This window comes from Dendrobates tinctorius, unplaced genomic scaffold (genome assembly GCF_039654945.1).
Source record: "Dendrobates tinctorius isolate UK_male_01 unplaced genomic scaffold, ASM3965494v1 ptg000201l, whole genome shotgun sequence".
NCBI classification, from domain to species: domain Eukaryota; kingdom Metazoa; phylum Chordata; class Amphibia; order Anura; family Dendrobatidae; genus Dendrobates; species Dendrobates tinctorius.
The window spans coordinates 5,078,010-5,099,104 of NW_027361868.1; the positions used below are offsets into that span (position 1 = coordinate 5,078,010).

The window sequence follows — 21,095 nt, forward strand, 5'->3', positions numbered from 1 at the left end:
ACAGTTTTGCCCAGTGTTTCACAATTAAGCACATAATTATACATCTTGTTTGTTCTACCCAAGTGCATGACCTTACATTTATCCCCATTAAAGCTCATTTGTCATTTATCAGCCCAAGCTTCTAGTTTACATAAATCCTCTTGTAATATAAAATTGTCCTCCTCTGTATTGATTACCCTCTGACGCTGTAAACCTGTGACAGTGCCCTTGCTACTAAAAGGTACCTCTGGAACCTCAGAACTGGGTATATCAGGCTGTGCTTAGTGAAAAGACCCTGGATCAGCCTGGCCGCTTGGACGTCAGATGCTGGTATCCACATCCTCTCTTCAGGACCGTATTCTTTCCGGTGTACCAGATACTGAAGCGACCGATGAACTAAACAAGAATCAACGATCCTGGCTATCTGAAATTCCAAATTTCCATCCATAATGACTGGAGATGGCGGTAGCGGTGATGGTACAGAGGACACAATGTATTTTTTGAGTAAAGAGCGATGAAACACATTATGGATCCTAAAAGTGGGGGGCAAGGCGGAATGCTATGGGATTGACGGCAGTCACAATCTTATAAGGACTGATGAACCTGGGACCCAGTTTCCAAGAGGGAACCTTCAACTTAATGTTCCTTGGGGGCAACCACACCAAGTCACTAACATACAAGTCTGGACCCACCAAACACCTCATTTCAAAATGGTGGGTGAAATGGTGAAGAGACTGACAGGTGGATCCCCAAATGAGGGCAAAACGCCCTCCTAAATTTGGAAATAAACTGCACCCCTCGGTCAGAAACAATATCGATAGGGATCCTATGTAATTGTGCAATCTCACTGATGAAAATTTGAGCCAAGGTCTTGGCGTTAGGTAAAGTGGGTAGCGCAATAAAATGTGACATTTTACTGAATCTGTTCGCCACCTCCAAAATTACAGTATTACCTGCCAACACGGGTAGATCAGTGATAAAATCGACCCATGAATGTGTTCAAGGTCTACTGGGAATCACCAATGGTTGGAAAGTCCCAGGCGGATGAGTATGAGAGGTTTTAGAATGCGCACAGACACTGCAGGCTGCTGCATATTCCCGGACATTTGAATGTACCCCTGTCCACAAAAACACAGAGTAAGAAGATCTGTGGTGGCTTTATTACCATGATGGCCGGCCAAGACCGAATCATGATGATAACTAAGAACTCTCAGATGGAGATTCACAGGCACAAACAGTTTACCTAATGGACAGGCAGCAGGGGCGTCCCCTTGAGCGTCAACAACTTCTTTTTTTAAGATCAGAGCATATTGGTGCAATAACCACCCATTTTGTAGTATAGGAACCGGTTCACCATTATCTCCACCCCCAGGAAAACAATGAGATAAGGCATCCGCCTTAATGTTCTTGTTCCCTGGCCTATATGTAACAAATAAGTTAAACCTGGTGAAGAACAATGACCATCTTGCCTGACTAGATTCTTATGATCCGTGATTACGATAACTGGTTGAACTGCTCCCTCCAGAAAATGATGCCATTCTTCAAAGACCCACTTGATTACCAAGAGTTCCCTGTTACCAATGTCATAATTTTTCTCTGTAGATGAGTTTTTTTTAGAAAAGTATGCACATGGACGACATTTACCAGGAGATGCACCCTGCAGCAATACAGCCCCTACCCCAATTCAGACGCGTCAACTTCTACAATAAAAGGCTGAGTGACTTCCTGCTGTATGAGAATCGGCGCAGATACAAAACACTCCTTCAAGGTATCGAATGCCTCCCTGGCCAGACTGGACCACTTAGAAACGTCAGTCCCTTTCCTGGTCATATCCTCCAGAGGTTTGGCCTCTACTGAAAAACTTTTTGATTAACTTATGGTAGTAGTTGGCAAAACCCAAAAACCTTTGTAATGCTTTCAAATCCTCAGGACGATCCCAATCCAGTACCACCCGGACTTTCGCTGGATCCATTCAAAAACCAATGGACGATAACACATATCCTAGAAAGGGAATCTCCTCAGCTGAGAACTTCCATTTTTCTGGTTTGACAAATAATTTAGTGTTCCTGAGTATCTGTAAGATCTGCCTTACATGCAGGTACGGATTGGGACTGAAATTCAGCCCTGGCATTTGAAATTACATAGGCCCATGCTGTCCGAGTCCTCAAGCACTGAATGGAAGAAAAGCAAAATTTACTACATTATCAATATTTCTAATGATACCTGTGGCATGCTGGGATAAGTGATGAAGTCAACGACTTTGTGCTCCGTCACAACTCTTAACAGTATGGGTGTCTTGAGAACACCAATTCTGTTAACAACGTAGCAGACAAGGTGGCCCATGACCAATTAGGCCCTTCTGGCATTTGCCAGAATTGCCAGATGGCTAGTCCGGCCCTGCTTTCATGTTTCTGATGTGATTCAAAATCAGGTGAATAAATTAACATGTCATCAAGATAGATTACAACAAATCTACCTACCAGGTGTCTAAAGATGTTATATACAAAGTGCTGAATGACGACGGGCGTATTCGTCAACCTAAATGGCATCACAAAGTTGTCATAGTGTCCCTCAAGCATACTGAAAGCTGTTTTCCACTCATCCCCCTCTTTAATACGAATGAGACTATACACCACCCTTAGATCCAGTTTAGAAAGCCATTTTGCTCCTACTATTTGAATCCGAGATGAGAGGGAGCAGATACGGATCCTGGGCGTGATCTGATTGAGCTATTGGAAATCTAGGCAGGGACATAACACCCCATCTTTCTTCTTTACAAAGGAAAACCACGCAGCAATGGGGGATGAGGATGGTCTGATATGACCATTTGCCATACAGTCCTTGATAAAGTTTTTCATGGCCGGCCTCTGGACCAGAGATTATATATTCTGCTCTTTGGCAGCTTGACCCCAGGGACAAGGTTAACGGCACAGTCAAAAGAATGATGAGGAGGAAGTTCTTGGCACCCCTGCTTCAAAAACACATTCCCAAACTCAGACAGGTATTTAGGCAGAGACTGGGTATTCACCCTTGCAAGCCGGGTGCCAATACTCATTCCTGTTATGAATGAGTCACCGTAGGAGGCAAAAGCAGAAATACAAGCTAAGTCCAGAAAACCAGAGAAGTTGGCAACTATCAGATTGCAGACCCCTGAACCTATCAACACAACTAGCAGTAGCCGTGGGGGGTTCCTACGATGCCCTAGACCCCTCGATCACAGCCGGAGAAATACATAGGCCTAAAGAAAGAAAGGGGAAATCTAAACTGCCCCAGAGCAGACCCCAAAGCAATAGGCAGCCCCCAACATATAATGACGGTGAAGCAAGATGAAAATACTAACACAGACAGAAAGATAGACTGAGCAAAGACGGGGCCCCAAAACTACCTAGATAGGATAGGAAAGGAAGGCTGCTGTCTGCAATCTGCCAAAACCCTATCAAAGACATAAGCCAACAAGCTGATATGAAAAAGGCCCTGAAGCAGCTAGGCTTCAAAAACTGAATCAGCACTCAGGTATTTTCAGAAGACAGAGCTAACTGAATTCAGCACACCCCAGCAGGGAATGGCAAAAATCCAGAAAAACAAAGCAAAAACAAAGTCAAAGCACAAAAGCAAAAGGCCGAACAGAAAACTTAGCCTTGGAGGAGCAGGAATTCAGACTGGTCTCCAAGGATCCCACAGAGAAATCACCCGCAGGGCAGAAGGGCGTCGGCAGCATTATATCCAGTCCGTAACTCCACTCAGCCAGTCACAATCATCAGCCTCAGGTGTTTGACAATCAGGCTCACTACCTTTCTTTACCAGAAGAGGGAGTTCCTCGGGCCTCAGTAATGAAGGGGAAAATGAACTCCCAACACATTCCATTTTACCACCTCCCGAATCTGCCAATCTATCACAAGGTTGTGCAGATTGAGCCAAGGAAGTCCAAGAAACACGGGTGAGGGCAGACCTTCTAGCACATTGGATTAGCTAATCGAGCCACCTGGCTGCACCCCAATATTAGGCCTAACAATTAAGTGGAAACCTGGCCTTCTGATTTCTCACTGAAACACAATCACAAACATTTGGATTAGCAAATGCGGCTTCCGGAGACTGCCTTACAGTTTTTGCCCAATCTAGTTAGATGCTGGAAGATCGATTTAACACAGGACACGATCCTATTGTCATGGTATGTCAAAAGCTGCAGACAGTCTCCCTGCATCTCACTGCAGAATGTCTCTGCATTTAACTTTGCAGACACGTTCTTAACCCTTTTGACTCTTTGACCCAGTGGCTGCATGGAGTTGCCGGTGATATTTCCATTTCCCCTGTTGAGGCTTGGAGCTATAGCAGTCAGCTATCTTCCTCTTTGGTGTTGCTGGAGGATGTTTGTGTTAATCTGAGTCTACTCAAGATAAGTGTTCCCCTTGTTCGTCTATCCCAACTGTCTTTAGTGGTAGTGGGGATCAACTAGTGGTTACCCCATCATTCCCTAAGCAGGGCTTATCGTCAGGGTCAGGCAGGGATTAGGTTCCTGCTTGGCGATAGGTGCAGAAGTTATATAGGGACGTTTTGGGCAGACAGGGTGACTTTAGGTCTGCCTATGGGTCTCCACTCCCTCCTTCCATAGTGTTGGGCTCCCTTCCCCTCATCTCTTCGTGTTGCACTTAGTCTTTCCTATGTAGGAGGGTGGACTAATACGTGGACCAGTCTGAATGTATAGGACAAATGTATATGTGCTGTAACCATTACATGTATATGTGTAGATGTTGGAGGTAGAATGTATCAGCTAGGGAAAGGTGGAGTTTGGTAATTGGCCACTAGGGGGAGACACAGGGCAGAGAAAGGAAAGGCCTTAACAACAGCTAATGCTAGGAAAAGCCAAGTCATGGTGGGCGTAGCAAGTGGAACAAGAGAAGGGTTTTTCCAGGAGGAAAGGATAAAATGTGGGGATCCCCAGATTAGAGGGAGAACAGCAGAGGACATAAGAGAGCTCAGGAAGAGACAAATAAGAGAGACAGAGAAGAAGAGAGAAGGAGAGAGAGCACCGAGAAGGGGGGTGGCCCCAGAAAGATAACGGAAGGGAGGACAGCCTGGGGGTACCGGACTGCTGGAGAGCTGGGCTCTGAAGAGAAGTAGGTGTGGCAGCGGGTGAACAGGCCGAGTAGGTGATCGCTGTGGCCGTGGGCCTAAGGCAGCCACAGTGAGAGAGTATGAAACGACGTCACCCGGGGCAAGCAGAGGAGTGAAGGAAGAAACGGGTTTACCGGTACCCAGGCAGGCGTGCAGGAGCTGTCTGGAACCGCTGATGCTGGAAAAGGAACCTAATAATGAAACTGTTTGAACGTCCACGGGCTCCGGTCGCCAGTCTTTGGGAACACTCTTCGGCCATTGCAAGGTGCGGGGTGTGCAGAAGGGACCCCCCCAGTCGGCACATGTACTACACCTACACCATGTGTGACATCTATCTAGCTAAGTGACAATCTCATTTGTAGCACTATCAGGAGCGGCTTCTCTGCACTGTGACACTGAGAAAATAGCACCAGCTGTCAGCTGCCAATGCCAATACAAAGCTGACATCAATCCCAAAACTATTGCCACAGTTGCCATCACCTGGGTAAGTGGGAAAAGGGAAGGCTAAGCACCAGATTGGCTCATCTTATTAATGCACTGTTTCTGGAGCAGCTGAGTATTGAAGTTGGTAGTCTGAGAGGGGGCCAATATCCATGGCTCGTTTCTAGGCTATTAATATCAGCATACAGCAGTTTGTTTAGCTTTTCCTTTTTTGAATTTATAGGGGGACCCTACATAATTTTTTTGGGGGGGTCCCAAGTAAATTCACCAGGAAAGGCTAAACAAACAGCTGTAAGCTATTATTAATAGCCACACAGGAGGTACACAGCGGGTGCTGAATACAACTCCCATCATTGTCACCCAGTTGAGCTTATCTCAGGGAGACCAGGAGACAATGATGAGAGCTGCCTTTGTAATAACATGCAGGAGAGGTATATGTCACCATGGAGCAGGCAGACCAACAGTAAAAGGGGAGGTTTATTTACAGGGGATAATACTGGTAAAACAAGCAGTATAAAAGTGAATATGATTTGAAACAGATTATATCAACAGCGGAGAGACATATACGAGGTTCAAACAGAAGAAAAGTTATTTTCCTATGAGACAAAACTTATCAGTCCTCAGGGGTCTTGATTGGAGGGATCACTCTGGTCCAATGTTGGCACCGAGGCACCAGCGGTGCTTGCTGTCATCTGTCTCCGGAGTCCTTAATAAAGTCCAGCTGGAGTATGAGGGGTTAAAACGGGAGCCAAAGGGGTATGAGGCTGATGATATCCCCTTTGCTCCCAGTTCTTCTCTCTGATATGACAGCGGTGTTCTCCCGCCGAGGTCAGGGGCTCTACCTCACACAGTCTCTGCCCCGTCACTGAACGCCCCTTGGTCACAGGGAAGCGTCTCAGCACCTAACGCGGTCTCACTATGGAGGAGTGTCTGGTCAAGGTATGCAGCGTCTCTGTGGGGCAAAGTCTCATCAAGGAGGGGAGTCAGAAGCCTTTCTGGCAGTGCAGCACCAGGCTTCCCGTACTCACTACCCACTTCCTGTGCCCGCGGTCTCTCTGACTCCAGCGGCGATACACGTTTCCTTTCCCCTCCTGCGGCATCGTCTTCTTTCCTCTGTCTCTTCGCTGCTCTCCTGAAAGCGCGCGCAGCTTTCCCGCTCCCAGTCCTGTCCACTTCCTGTGTCTGGCTACAGTCCGGTCCCCTATAGCGTCCCCCGGGGAACCTAATGCCCTGCTTAATGGTTCCGGGCACGGAGCTGGGAAGGCAACTCTCCTTCGGCGCTTCACCCCCTTACACCTTCAGCAAGTCAGCACCTGCAATCAGCACAAACTGCTTTTGCCAGGTGCCTGTACGTTTCATATGGTCACACGGACGACACACTGACACAAACACAGAAAACGGATACACATATGTCACACAGATGTTACATACATACATACGGATGGCACACGGACGTGGACCACGGATCTCACCAGTACTGTTTTTTCCTGTACAGAAATCACCAGGATATGTGAAGGAGGCCTTACACATTTTTTTCAAATAAGTATACCAGTCTCACCAGGTCAAAAAGATCTATCCAGTAAAATTTGCAGTTAATATAGTGAAATCTGGTATTTGGTGACTGATCCTTTTAAGACCCCTTTGCATGGGCATATAATTGACCAGACCAAATGGTTATTAAGAATGCTCATTCCCGATCATTGGCTTGTATAAACATACCACCAATCAACTGAAGAAATGAGCTAAGCACAAATTAATTCACTGATGGGATAATTTATCAGAGCACTAAAATGCCTACGTACAGATGAAGTGCTGCCGACAAAAAGTAAACTACTTGGGGACCAAATGTTTGTTCTAACAATTGTTTGATCACAAGAAATCTTTAAATGAGAGTCAATTGACTTTTTAGATCATTGATCTGCACTCGAGTTGAGCAAAAAGAATCACAGCTCAATGGTCCAGCGATTGGGTCAGTAGTCCATGGCTGCCAAATATGAACCCTTCCACCTGTCAGCACCTCTTCATGCGTGCACTGTTGATGCTGGCAAGTAGGAGGAGGTTCATAGGGTTCTGGTCCGGCAACCATGAACTACTGATGTGGCTACTGGACTAGGATACTGGAAATCTTATTGTTCAACCATAATTGGTACTCTGTAGCCCTACTTTTAGATACCCACTGTTCTTCCACTTTCACAATGGAATCTGGTGACCAATACTTTTAAGGCTCCTTAACATGGGTTGATAATTGACCAAACTCTGGTTTGTAAGGATGCTCGCTCCAGCTCATTGACTTGTATAAACATAGCACCAATCAATTAAAGAAACGAGCAAAACACTAATTCAGCAGCTGATTGGATCATTTATCTGAGCCTTAAAATCATACTTTTCATCAGTACATCTGCCTACATATCAGGGACGTGCTGCCGACATTATGCAAAATGTATGGAGACCAAATGTTTTTCTAACAATCTTTCGATCCCTAAATAGCTTGAAAAGAGAGTCAATCACCTTGTTAGATCATTGATTTGTACTAGAGTAGAAAAATAATGAATCACAAGACCCTGGTCCAGTGGTTACGTCTGTAGTCCATAGCAGTCGGACCAGAGCCCTGACATTTCCTCCTACCTGCCAACTGCAACGATTGCGTTGTGCCAGGTCAACTAATCAGCAGATGTACTGGAGATGTTGGCAAGTAGAATGGAGGTTCATAGAACCCTGGTCCAAGGCTGCCTCACCAGAGGCCCACCACCTTCTTCTAACCACCAACATCTCTTCGAGCTGCAACGATTAGTCTACTAATCAAAAGATGGACTGGGGTTGCCGGAAAGTAGGAGGAGGTTCATAGGGCTCTGGTTCGGCAACCATGAACTGCCGAAGTGACTACTGGACTAAGGTACTGCTAATGTTTTTGCACAACCGTAATTGGTGCTCTTTAGCCCTACGTTTAGATATTCACGCACTGACAAACATACATAACACACAACACACATACTCTTTTAGTCTTCAGGTTAACACAGAAGCTATAATTGTGGGGTCCAGCAGATGCGCTAGGGATGCCGGAAAGTAGGAGGAGATTCAAAGGCCTCTGGTCCGGTAACCATGAACCGCCGATGTGGCTACTGGACTAAGGTACTGCTAATCTTTTTGCTTAACTGTGATTGGTCCCCTGTAGCCCGACATTTAGATACTCACCCACTGACAACCATACATAACACACAACACACATACTGTTTTAGTTTTCAGGTTGGCACAGAAGATATAATTGTCTGGTCCAGGAAAGTAAGAGGAGTTTCGTAGGGCTCTGGTCCGGCAACCATGAACTTGGCTGCCGGAGGAAAGTACTGCTAATGTTTTTGCTCAACCTTAATTGGCGCTCTGTAGTGCTACGTTTAGATACTCACCCACTGACAACCATACGTAACACACAACACACATACTTTTTTAGTCTTCAGGTTGGCGCAGAAGATATAATTGTGGGGTCCTGAACCTATTTTGTTTTTTGTTGTGGTTGAGCGAAAAATTCCCCTCTGATGTTACAGATCAAAAGTCAAGTGCTGGAGAACATGTGATGAATTAGGCAGGGGTCAGAGGCTACACAATGCAGCTCGGCACAATTGTCTAGCTCTGCATTTGCAGTTCATTCATGCTGAAGTGATGCACTATGGGAATTACGATCAAACTCTGCTCCGCAACATCTGCTCTCCCTAAGTGAGTTAGTGCATGTCAGACATCTTTATGTCAGAATATTTCCGTGATGGATGCAGTCTTCAGAAAATGCTGCATAAAAATCTGGTGCGCCGTTCTGGCTATTAAGTGAAATTACTATTTAAATTAATGGCCCTGTCACAGTTTATCTTTGCAAAGAATGAACGCTGATTAGGGTATTAAGTAATTAGCAATTTATCACACTGGAACAAGGTTGATAATAATTAAAAAAAAAAAAAGTAATGGTTTACTAAAGAAACTAGAAAGGGAGTCATTTTGTGTTAGGCGACTGAATTCTTGGCTGAAGTTTCCGATTCTGTCACAGATAGAATTTTTCCGTAACATCTATTGTTTTCTCCTTTTTTCTCTCTCTCTCTCTCAACCTGCAATGGTTCATTATGAAAATTACAGTCTGTCTGTCGGTGGCCCTTTCCAGCTATCTGCATCGCATTTATGAGTTTTTATGATTTGTTTCTTGAGATCTGTCGTAAATGTCATCAAATCTGAGAAGAAGAAGAATATCGCCGGCTTCGGGGGGGATGGCGTCAGAAGGCTGTCTGTCTTAAAAAATGACACTTTAGCCTAAAAATATCAGTTGAAATGGATATAGCAATTAAGGGGCCCTTAAAGAGGACCTGGTGCCAAGTAAACAGAGTCCAGTTCTTGCTCTTGTTATTCCTGATGCTCTGCTGAGTATTCCCGTTTTTGTTCTTTTTTTAAATCTGCCACACAGTTCCAGAGATATGGGCCTTTTCACTTATTACTAATTTTTATGGTGTTTTCTAAGAGGTTGTGGCTCACGGGATCCTCTGGGGTGTGTCTTTAAGCTGATCTGCATATTTACTCTGTGAGACACGCCCCCTAGGAATAGACCATAAAAATTAGCACTAAATAAAAAGGCCTGTATCTCTGAAACCGTACGGCAGATTTAAAAAATACAAAAAATTAAATACTCTAGGGTGTAGTGAGAATAAAACTAGAGGAAAAACTGGTCTCTCCGCAACTGATCTTTTTTAAAGAGATTGCTAAGATGACCAATGATGGGGAACCCAAAGAACTCTATATGAATGTGTTCAATCACAATATATATAGTGTTTAGAGAAAGGTGGTTGCACATGCTCACTGCTGCTCCATTCCCTCTTGATACTTTGGGACACCTCTTGATAAACGAGGAGGAGGTGTCGCATTGTATGTTAGAAACGCGTATATCTGCACAGAGATTGAAGCTTCAGAGACTGGGAGTTCTGTGGAAACTGTTTGGGTAAGAATACAAGGACAGAACAATGGAAAGGACACCATTGTAGGCATTTACTACAGGCCGCCTGTGCAAGCTGAAGATATGGATGAACTCTTTATGCATCAAATGGCCAAGTTCTCCAAAAATATGACATAGTTGTCATGGGAGATTTCAACTATCCAGACATTTGTTGGGAATCTCTCTCAGGCAAAACTAACAGGTCAAGGAAATTCTTATCCTCTCTTGCTGACAACTTTATCTTCCAAAAGCTAGGGGAGAAAACAAGGGGAACTGCTACCTTGGATCTAATCCTTATAAACAGGGAGGAAATGGTTGAGGAGGTAAAAGTGGCTGGGACCCTAGGAGGTAGCAACCATGCTATTTTAGAATTTTGGATAACTAGAGGAGGAAGACCTGTGAAGACTCAGACGTCAAGGTTAGATTTCAGAAAGGCAGATTTTAAGGGATTCAGAAAGAGAATTGGAGGGATCCAATGGCTGGATATCCTTAAAGACAAAAATGTCCAGGAAGGATGGGAAATCTTGAAAAATGAAATTCTCAAAGCACAATTGTTAACAATTCTGAAAAGAGGGAAGCATAGGAAGCATTTAAGGAAGCCAGACACAGAACTTAAGCACATGCTAAAAAGGAAGAAAAAAAGTTTATGAAATGGAAAGAGGGAGGCATATCTGCTGTCTGCAGAACCTGCAGGGCACAAATCAGATTAGCTAAAGCTGACAATGAATTGAGGCTTGCAAGAGATGTCAAAAGCAATAATAAAGGATTTTGGGGATATGTCAAACGTAAAAGAAAAGTCAAAGATGTTGTAGGATTTTTACAGGATGAAAATGATGAAATGGTAAGACAGGATGTTGAGAAGGCTGAACTTTTAAATTCCTATTTTGCATCTGTTTTCTCTCAGAAAGGAAAAGTAACATCAACTGTTCTTCAGTGTCCTATTAAGGGACTAGAATAATCCAAGATATCTATAAACAGAAAGATAGTGAGGAAACACTTAGCTAACCTAAATGAATTCAAGTCTCCAGGTCCAGATGAATTACACCCCAGAGTACTGAAGGAGATAGCAGAAGAAATTTTTGAACCACTCTCCATAATCTTTGAAAATTCTTGGAGAACAGGAGAAGTCCCAGAAGACTGGAGAAGAGCAAATGTTGTTCCTATCTTCAAAAAGGGGAAGAAGGCGGACCCAGGCAACTATAGGCCGGTGAGTCTGACTTTTATACCAGGAAAGATCTTTGAACAAATTATTAAACAACATGTATGTCAGTACCTGGATAAGAATGAAGTGATTAAACAGAGTCAGCATGGGTTTGTAACTAATAAGTCATGTCAGACTAACTTAATTTCCTTCTATGACGGAATCACTGATTGGGTGGATCAAGGAAATGCTGTAGATATAGTATATCTTGACTTCAGCAAAGCATTTGACAAAGTATCTCATACAATCCTTATTAAAAAAAATGACTAAGTATGGAATGGACAAGGCAACTGTTAGGTGGATTCATAACTGGCTTAGTGATCGGACCCAAAGAGTGGTCGTAAATGGCTGCACATCCAGTTGGAAGAATGTCTCAAGTGGGGTACCACAGGGCTCTGTCCTGGGCCCTGTATTGTTCAACATCTTTATCAATGATTTAGATGAAGGAATTGAGGGTAAACTGATTAAATTTGCTGATGACACAAAGCTAGGAGGGATAGCTAATACTAGAGAAGAGAGAGAGGATTCAAAAAGATATAAATAAACTGGAGAAGTGGGCAGCAACTAACACAATGGTTTTTAACAGGGAGAAATGCAAAGTACTACATCTGGGCAATAAAAATGAAAAAAGCATATACATAATGGGAGCAATAGGCCTAAGCAACAGCACATGTGAAAAAGACTTGGGTATACTAATAGATCACAGACTGAATATGAGTCAACAGTGTGAGGCAGCAGCAAAAAAAGCAAATGCAATTCTAGGATGTATTAACAGAAGCATACAGTCTAGATCACGTGAAGTCATTATTTCCCTCTACTCCTCTTTGGTCAGACCTCATCTGAAATATTGTGTCCAGTTTTGGGCACCACATTTTAAAAAAGACATCAACAAACTGGAGCAAGTTCAGAAAAGAGCGACCAGAATGGTGACCGGTCTGCAAACCCTGTCTTATGAGGAAAGGTTGCAGGATTTGGGATTGTTTAGTTTGCAAAAGAGGAGACTGAGAGGAGACTTAATAGCTGTCTACAAATATATAAAGGGCTGTCACATTGCAGAAGGATCAACTTTATTCTCATTTGCACAAGGAAAGACTAGAAGCAATGGGATGAAACTGAATGGGAGGAGACACAGATTAGATATTAGAAAAAACTTTTGACAGAGTGATCAATGAGTGGAACAAGCTGCCACGAGAAGTGGTGTGTTCTCCTTCAATGGAAGTCTTCAAACAGAGGCTGGACAGACATCTGTCTGGGATGATTTAGCGAATCCTGCTTTGAGCAGGGGGTTGGACCAGATGGCCCAGGAGCTCCCTTCCAACTCTACGATTCTATGATTCTATGATTCTCAATATCATTGAGACTCATAGGAATCATTCATTTATCATACCTTTTCTTGATGTAAATATTGATGGCCCATCCGATGACCCCCAATAACCCACCACTTTCACTGGAGCCATTTCATTGTTTATTCAGCACAGCGCCATATACACAGTCGTGGCTATGCCTGGTACTACAACTAAGACTATTTAACTTGAAAAGTGTCCGAAGTGCCATGTGTAGGCAAATACATGGATGTGGTGCTCCAACTGCCTATGACAAAAAAGATTTCAATTTTCATTCCATATAACCCCTTTAGTTCACGCTTGCACATGCCTTTATAATACCACAGGGATTCAACTTGTTTATTGCCCATTGCGTAGTTATACGGTTGCAGAGGTTGCAGTATTGTAAGTGGGGCCGGTAAAGTTGGAGGGACCCAGAAGCTTCAATCTCTGGTTGAATAGATCATATGGAAGGTTTCTAAATCCCTTGTTCGGCCCATGTCTCGCTTACATAGTGCGTCATATATATCGTTCTTATACATATAACTTTTTGACGGTCATATATGTAATTGCACTTTGTAGGAATGTCCTGCTGCGGCCAAGACTATGTGAATGTGTCAGACACGACCTGCTGTTCGGGACCTAATGGACAATTTAAAGCTCATCTAAAGTTAAATAATGGAATTCCATTAAAATGCTGTGAAACTGAGCTGATTACCGAAGACGAGCAATGCTGTAAAGGAGTTGGATATAATCCAGTGACTCATGTTTGTTCTGACAAGCCATCGACAGAAAGCTTTATCACGGTAATTAAAGAAAGCCATGTCTCCTCAATGCTCCGATAACCGGCCTATTTCTGTAAGGAGGGTTTTAGAAGTTTCCATGATGTGACCGATGCATTGGGATGAAAGTTCGAAAAGTTATTTATGATCAAACTCCATAGAGTGATAGAGATACAATAGATATTCTCAAGAAGGACAGATACATAGATAGATAATAGATACAGTATATTCAGTAGATAGATGATAGTGATATATAGATAATAAATAAATAATATATAGATAGAAAATAGATAATAGAAAGAACGATAGATAATAGATTGATAATTGAATATCTATCTATATAGCTATCATGTATCATTTCTATCCATTTTCCCTATACATCTATACCACTATGTATATACCGTTTATAGAGTATATCCATTGATCAACTCTATCTATCATCTATCTATCTGTCTATCTATCTATCTATCTATCTATTATCTATCTATCATCTATTATCTATCTATCTATCATCTATCTATTTATCTATCATCTATTATCTATCTATCATCTATTATCTATCATCTATCTATCTATTATCTATCTATCTATCATCTATTATTTATGTATTATCTATCTATTATCTATCTATCTATCTATCATATATCTATTATCTATCTATCATCTATCTATCTATTATCTATCTATCTATCATCTATCTATTATCTATCTATCATCTATCTATCTATTATCTATCTATCATCTATCTATTATCTATCTATCATCTATCATCTATCTATCTATCTATTATCTATCTATCTATCATCTATTATTTATATATTATTATCTATCTATCTATTATCTATCTATCATCTATTATCTATCTATCATCTATTATCTATCTATCATCTATCTATTTATCTATCATCTATTATCTATCTATCATCTATTATCTATCATCTATCTATCTATTATCTATCTATCTATCTATCATCTATTATTTATGTATTATCTATCTATTATCTATCTATCATATATCTATTATCTATCTATCATCTATCTATCTATTATCTATCTATCTATCATCTATCTATTATCTATCTATCATCTATCTATCTATCATCTATCTATCTATTATCTATCTATCTATCATCTATTATTTATATATTATCTATTAACTATCTATCTATTATCTATCTATTATCTATTATCTGTCTATCTATCTATCATCTATCTATCTATTATCTATCTATCATATATTATTTATCTATCTATCTATCATCTATTATCTATCTATCTATCTTCTATCTATTATCTATCTATCTCTCATTTATTATTTATGTATTATCTATTTATTATCTATCTATTATCTATCATCTATCTATCATCTATCTATCATCTATCTATCTTTCTATCTATCTATTATCTATCTTTATTGCCTATCACACCCCACCAGTGTCAGAGGAAGCACTGACCTATAGTCAAGTCCTCTTGGTTCCTTAGAGTCTGATGTTCTAAAGAGGGAGAATAAGCGACATCCTGCGCTACTCTTCCTCTTCTTCCAGTTAAATGTGACAGAATCTGTCCACTGCTACCATGGGATGGGCATCTCTAATGCTCATGTGAACACTGCCTTATATGATGCGCAGCATTTTATTTTGCTGGGAAACTTATTTATACATTTTAGTTATTTACTCTAAAAGTTGACTTTTTTTACGTTTCTATTTGTTTTTCTCTGAAGGGCGGCGGTTGCAGATCTGGTGCCGTGTGCCCGCTCTCACGGTCGGGCTCGGCACACTGTGGGCAGTGTCATTTTAACGCCAGCGCTGATTCTTGTTTCTCAGTAAGAGGCGTAATAAGTGATAAAAGCCGCGCAGTGGAGGAGGAGGATGGTAACTGCTGGACAGATGAGGAAGTCGTTTACGCTGGAACATCAGACCAATATTTTTTTACTGGTAAATACATATTAATAAATTTTTTTTTTACTTTTTTCCTCTCCAAATCTGTGGACAACAACCCTCATTAACTTCTCCTGGAAAAAAAAAAGCCAATGGAAAGCCTTCTATAAACCAGAGCCCAGAAGAGAACGGCTCTTTACTGAGAGGAGTTTGCTAAAGGGTGATTTTTTTTTTTTGGTCCTTCCATTCATACTTTTGCAGAGAGACCCCCAAGTTTATAGCGACATGTCTAATTAAAGGGGCCCCCCACTTATCATATACAGGAAGTCATATCTGACATTTGTCTATTTTTTTAGATACCAGCATTCACCTTTAAATACTAATATATTTTTTATTTATTTATTTTATTTCTTTTGCTTGCTTATATATATATATATATATATATATATATATATTTTAGAATTTATTAATATTTTTATGTTGTTCCTATATTATTACTCCTCCTCTGCCTGTTTGTCACTCGCCTAATTAATAGTAAATCTGAGCAGCACATTTGTTTTTCTGGCAGACACCAGCAGTGGTTTATTATACATTTATATACAGTAATATATGTCATTTTTATACGAGCACAGTATTTAATATTATACTTGGGTTCGGAGTTTTTAGATCAGCGTCAGGTGGCAGAGATAAAGCAACCATAGATCCTGATCAAATGTGAAAATAAAAAATGAAGTCCCCTCTGTGTCGGGGGACTTCCCTCTCTCCATGTTTGATATTATAAAGGTCCCTAGATTCCCTAGAGTAGCAAAACATCCCCAATTATTAGTACTGGTGGGTGTTATCAACCGGACCCACTGACTTAAATAAATAATATTTTTTACAAAGTGCTGTAAATATTGTTTTGCCTTTCAGATACTGGGCTGGACCCTTTCACAACCTACGAATATCGAATATCAACCTGGAATAGTTTTGGCTCCAGTTTTAGTAATGTGAGTAGATTCACTACTAATCAGGATATACCTCAAAGACTGAGCCCTCCAAGATGGACTGTATCGGAAAATCGGGAAGGTATCATCTCGCTGAGCTGGCAGGAACCTAGGAAGCGGAATGGTATGTATAATGCTTCAATGTTATAATTCCCAACATTCTTCTATCTGACGTCATAGGATAGAAGAGAGAAGGTTGAAATTAGAGATATGTAGTTTTATATTATTTGACTCTGTATGTTTAAATAAAAAACTAATTTAACTGATGTAGTAGTAAGAAGCCTGTGAGTCCTGCTTGACCCTTTTAATGTTAATCAAAGCCTGTGACTTCTGTTTGCCCCACCCACTGTTACACAAAGCCTGAGTCATGGTTGCCCCTCACACTGTTACTGGGTCGCCCTCCCGGAGCCGTGGGGTACTCGGTACCGGGCCGGTGTCAGCGGGATGTGTCACAGCAGCGGTGACCCGGTCCGTGGCCCCGGGCGCCCAAGCAATGGCGGGGAATGGAAATGGTGTAATGTAGTTATATGAATAGTTTGTGACGCCACCTGTGGTGTTCAGCAAGGGAGGTGTTAGGCCGACGCTGCTGACAGATCCTTCGGGACAGATGGTGTGGTGCAGCAATGATGTTATAGCCCTCCACAGGCAGGGCTCTTGTCCCAGGACAGTGTAGATGTGGAGACACATAGATGGTGTAGTGTTTGGCGCAGGGGATGTAGCAGTGCCAGGCAGACGGACGCAGGAAGGAATGGAGGACACCAGGGCATGTAGTTCCAAAGCTTTACTCACAGTCTGTAGTGCCCGCTTCTGTGCCGTGTCCTCCGGGTCAGGGACTCAGTCAACCTCCAGGCAAGATGGAATTCTCCCTTCCAACACTCCGCCAACTTATGTGCCTTTTCTGAACGTTTCCTCTATAGCGCCTTTAAGTGTGAAGATCTCCTAGTACTGAGTTACACTGGAGTTCCTCCTGACAGATGTTCCCAAGAACTCTACTTGTATGGCAGATAGCTGTAGCCTGCTTCGGGGACTCTCTACTCCTGAGTCCCGGCTCTCTATCCATGTTGCTGTTGTGCTCTCAAGTCTTAGATGGGAGGAGTGCATTTACAGCCCACTACTCCACCGGTGTCTGCTGCAGAACCATTAGTGTCCATACAACCTCGGGGACCGGGCCCCGGCCTTGCGCTTAGAACTTCTAGGCAGGGTTCTTCCTCTAACCCACGTCCTCTGTGTTCTCTTTTACTCCTATGTTCCGTACTTGTCTTTCCCTCCTATGGAAGCTCAGGCTTCAGTTCAATGTCTTTCTCCTTCTTTCCTTTCCCGTGCCAGCTGGCTCAGATCACTGAGGCAGCTGCAGCACTCCTTCCTCCATCCCTCTTCCAGGGATCCCCACTCCTCTCCGAGTGGCTTCCTCTCCCAGTCTCTCCGTCTGACTGAACCTCAGTCCTAAAACCTTCCCACTCTTTTATATGTATTCTCAACTCCACCCACCTCCCAGCACGTTTAGTGTTCCAAGCAGGGAACCACCAAAGGTGCTCTGCTTCTCTCTAAGCAAGGAGCCGCAATGTGGTTTTGCTGAACTACTCTATTGTGTGGGGTGCGAGTGTTGGAGCGTGGTCAGGAGCCTCCAACTTACCTGGATGGTGGGGCACCACACCTTAGGAGAAGGTGCAGGACCTCTGTGGCGACTGAGCCTCAGGGGCACCACATTACACAAAGCCTGAGTAATGCTTGCCCCTCCCACTGTTACACAAATGCTGAGTTCTGCTTTCCCCACCCACTGTTCTACAAAGCCTGAGTCCTGCTTGCCCCTCATACTGTTACACAAAACTTGAATTCTGCTTGCCCCACACACTGTTACACAAAGCATGTGAGTCCTGCTTACCCCTCACACTGTTGCACAAAGCCTGTGACTTCTGTTTGCCCTACCCACTGTTATACAAAGCATGAAAGTCCTGCTTGCCCCTTAAACTGTTACACAAACCCTGTGAGTCCTGCTTGCTCCACCCACTATTACACAAAACCTATGAGTACTGCTTGCTCTATCACTATTACACAAACCCTGTGAGGCCTGCTTGCTCCACCCACTATTACACAAAACCTATGAGGCCTGCTTGCTCCATCCACTATTACACAAACCCTGTGAGGCCTGCTTGCTTCACCCACTATTTATCAAAGCCTGGGGATCCTGCTTGCCCCACCTACTGTTACACAAAGCCTGTGAGTCCTGTTTGCCCCATTTACTGTTTCACAAAGTCTGTGTCTGTGAGTCCTGCTTACCCCATCAATGTTACTCAAAGTTAGTGAGTCCTGCTTGCTCCATCCACTGTTACTAAAAACTTGTGAGTCCTTCTTGGCCCATCCACTGTTACACAAAGCCTGTCAGTCTTGCTTGCCCCTTCCGCTAACCATTATTTAACAAGTTTCCCTATATGAGAGTGAACACTGAAGAGCTTACAATCGAAACCTGTGCTCACTGGCTATTTCTAGTGGAAGGGTGAAGCAAGAGTCACAAGCTTTGTGGAACAGTGGGTAGAGCAAGTAGGACTCACAGGCTTTTAGTAACAGTATGTGGGGCAAACAGGACTTACATGCTTTGTGTAACAGTAGGTGGGGCAAGCAGGATGCACAGGCTTAGAGAAATAGTGAGTGGAGCAAGCAGGCCTCACAGACTTTGTGTAATAGTGCGAGGGGCAAATAAGATTCAGTCTTTATATTACATTGGGTGGTGCAAACAGAAGTCATAAACTTTGAGTAACAGTGGAAGGGGAAAGCGGACTCAGACTTTGAAAAACAGTGTGAGGGGCAAGCAGGACTCAGACTTTTACAAGTGGGCAGTGAATGCAGGTCTCATAGCCTTCTCTATCAGTGAGTGGGGCAAGCAGGACTCACAGGCTTTTTCATTGGCACAAGTTTTTTACATAACAGCTCTGCATTTAGATGCCGCAATTGTGGGGTACCAACAGGCCTATTGAAGGTCCCATGGCTGCATTTTGGTACATCTGTGAAGTGACCTCCATAGGAAACAATGATTTTTCCTGTATACTGCAATACTGTGATATTTCAGTATATATAGTATAAGCGCTTAAACGATCACAGATTCAATTGCCCTTAGTGGACAAAAAAACTGATGTAAAATATAACAAAAACTTTTTGAAAATATAAAGAAATAAAAATAGAAAAATTCATATTCCCCCATTAAAAATGTTAAAAAAAATGTAAGCAAAAATAAACATGTTTGGTATCTGCGCATCAGTAAAAGTCCAGTCTATCAAAATATGAAAGTAATTAATTAACTTGTATGGTAAACAGCATAAAAAAAACTTAGAATTTCTTTTTTTGTCATCTCACCTCCCTAAAAAATGCAATAAAAAACAGTCAAAACATCATATGTACCCCAAAATGAATTAAATAAAAATGTCAGCTCAATACAAAAACAAAGTTTCACACAGATCAATCAACGGAAAAATAAAAATGTTATGGGTCCTGTTGTCTTGGCAAATGGTGATACACAACGAACAAACAAAAGTTGTGTAAAAAGGCTAAAAGTACAAAACCGAAAAAATTATCTATTCATTTAAGGGTTAAAGGTAACCTTTACAATGTTGTGCTTTTATTTTAACAAAGAAATTATTGTGGTGGAGGACAATATTATGACTTTTTATGCTGTTTGGAGCTCCCTAAGTATCTTAAAAAATAGTGATAGGCCAATCTTTTGAAATTTCCCAGCAAAGAGCAAACAGATGGACGGCATACTAGGGCACACAAATCACCACATTAACAGACGGAGCTATTTATCTGAAGTATTGCGGTATATATTTCAGTCAAAAAACGGAGGTGCTTGCATGAAAAAACATGAATATTTCAATGTGAAGCGAAAAAAGGAGAAATATGCAGCACTCACCGATGTAGTTGAAAAACTGGACAACGTCCTGGACCCGTAGAGGCGAGTAATCACGAAACGGCCATTGTCCGGCACCTCCCTCCCCTAGCATTCCTCTAACGTCCTGCATGTCCACATATCTATTGATGGAATTTATTTGAAATAAAGACGCACAGTTTTTCAGCTACATCGGTGAGTGCTGCATATTTCTCCTTTTTTCGCTTCACATTGAAGTATTCACAATCTTTTGAAATTCCATTTTGCCAGCGTCACTGAAAATTTTCCAACATATTAGATTTACGGCAAATCAGAAGTATTCCAAAGCCTCCAATTGCCTCAAAAAGTCATGTGTAATGCTCTGAAGTCTCCTAGAATTGTATCCAGCTCCTTTTAAGCTTTGTAACGCAAACACAGCCTTAGTAATATAATAGTAACCGCAACATATCTGGCTATGGGAAAACAGGTAGTACCTGGTGGTAACCAACACTCTGCTCCTCACACACTAAACTTCTTTTCTGTTGTGCCGTCACACACTGTTTGTACAATTTTTTCAGT

General features: G+C 42.2%; 1 protein-coding gene across 1 annotated transcript in view; it reads left to right on the plus strand.

Moving 5' to 3' along the window:
* Positions 1-21,095, plus strand: part of USH2A (usherin) — a 994,545-nt gene that overhangs the window by 814,211 nt on the left and 159,239 nt on the right. The window contains exons 50-52 of the mRNA XM_073553328.1: positions 13,598-13,821; positions 15,518-15,668; positions 16,587-16,784. Coding sequence (XP_073409429.1) covers positions 13,598-13,821; positions 15,518-15,668; positions 16,587-16,784 — 573 coding nt within the window. The remainder of the gene's footprint in view (positions 1-13,597; positions 13,822-15,517; positions 15,669-16,586; positions 16,785-21,095) is intronic.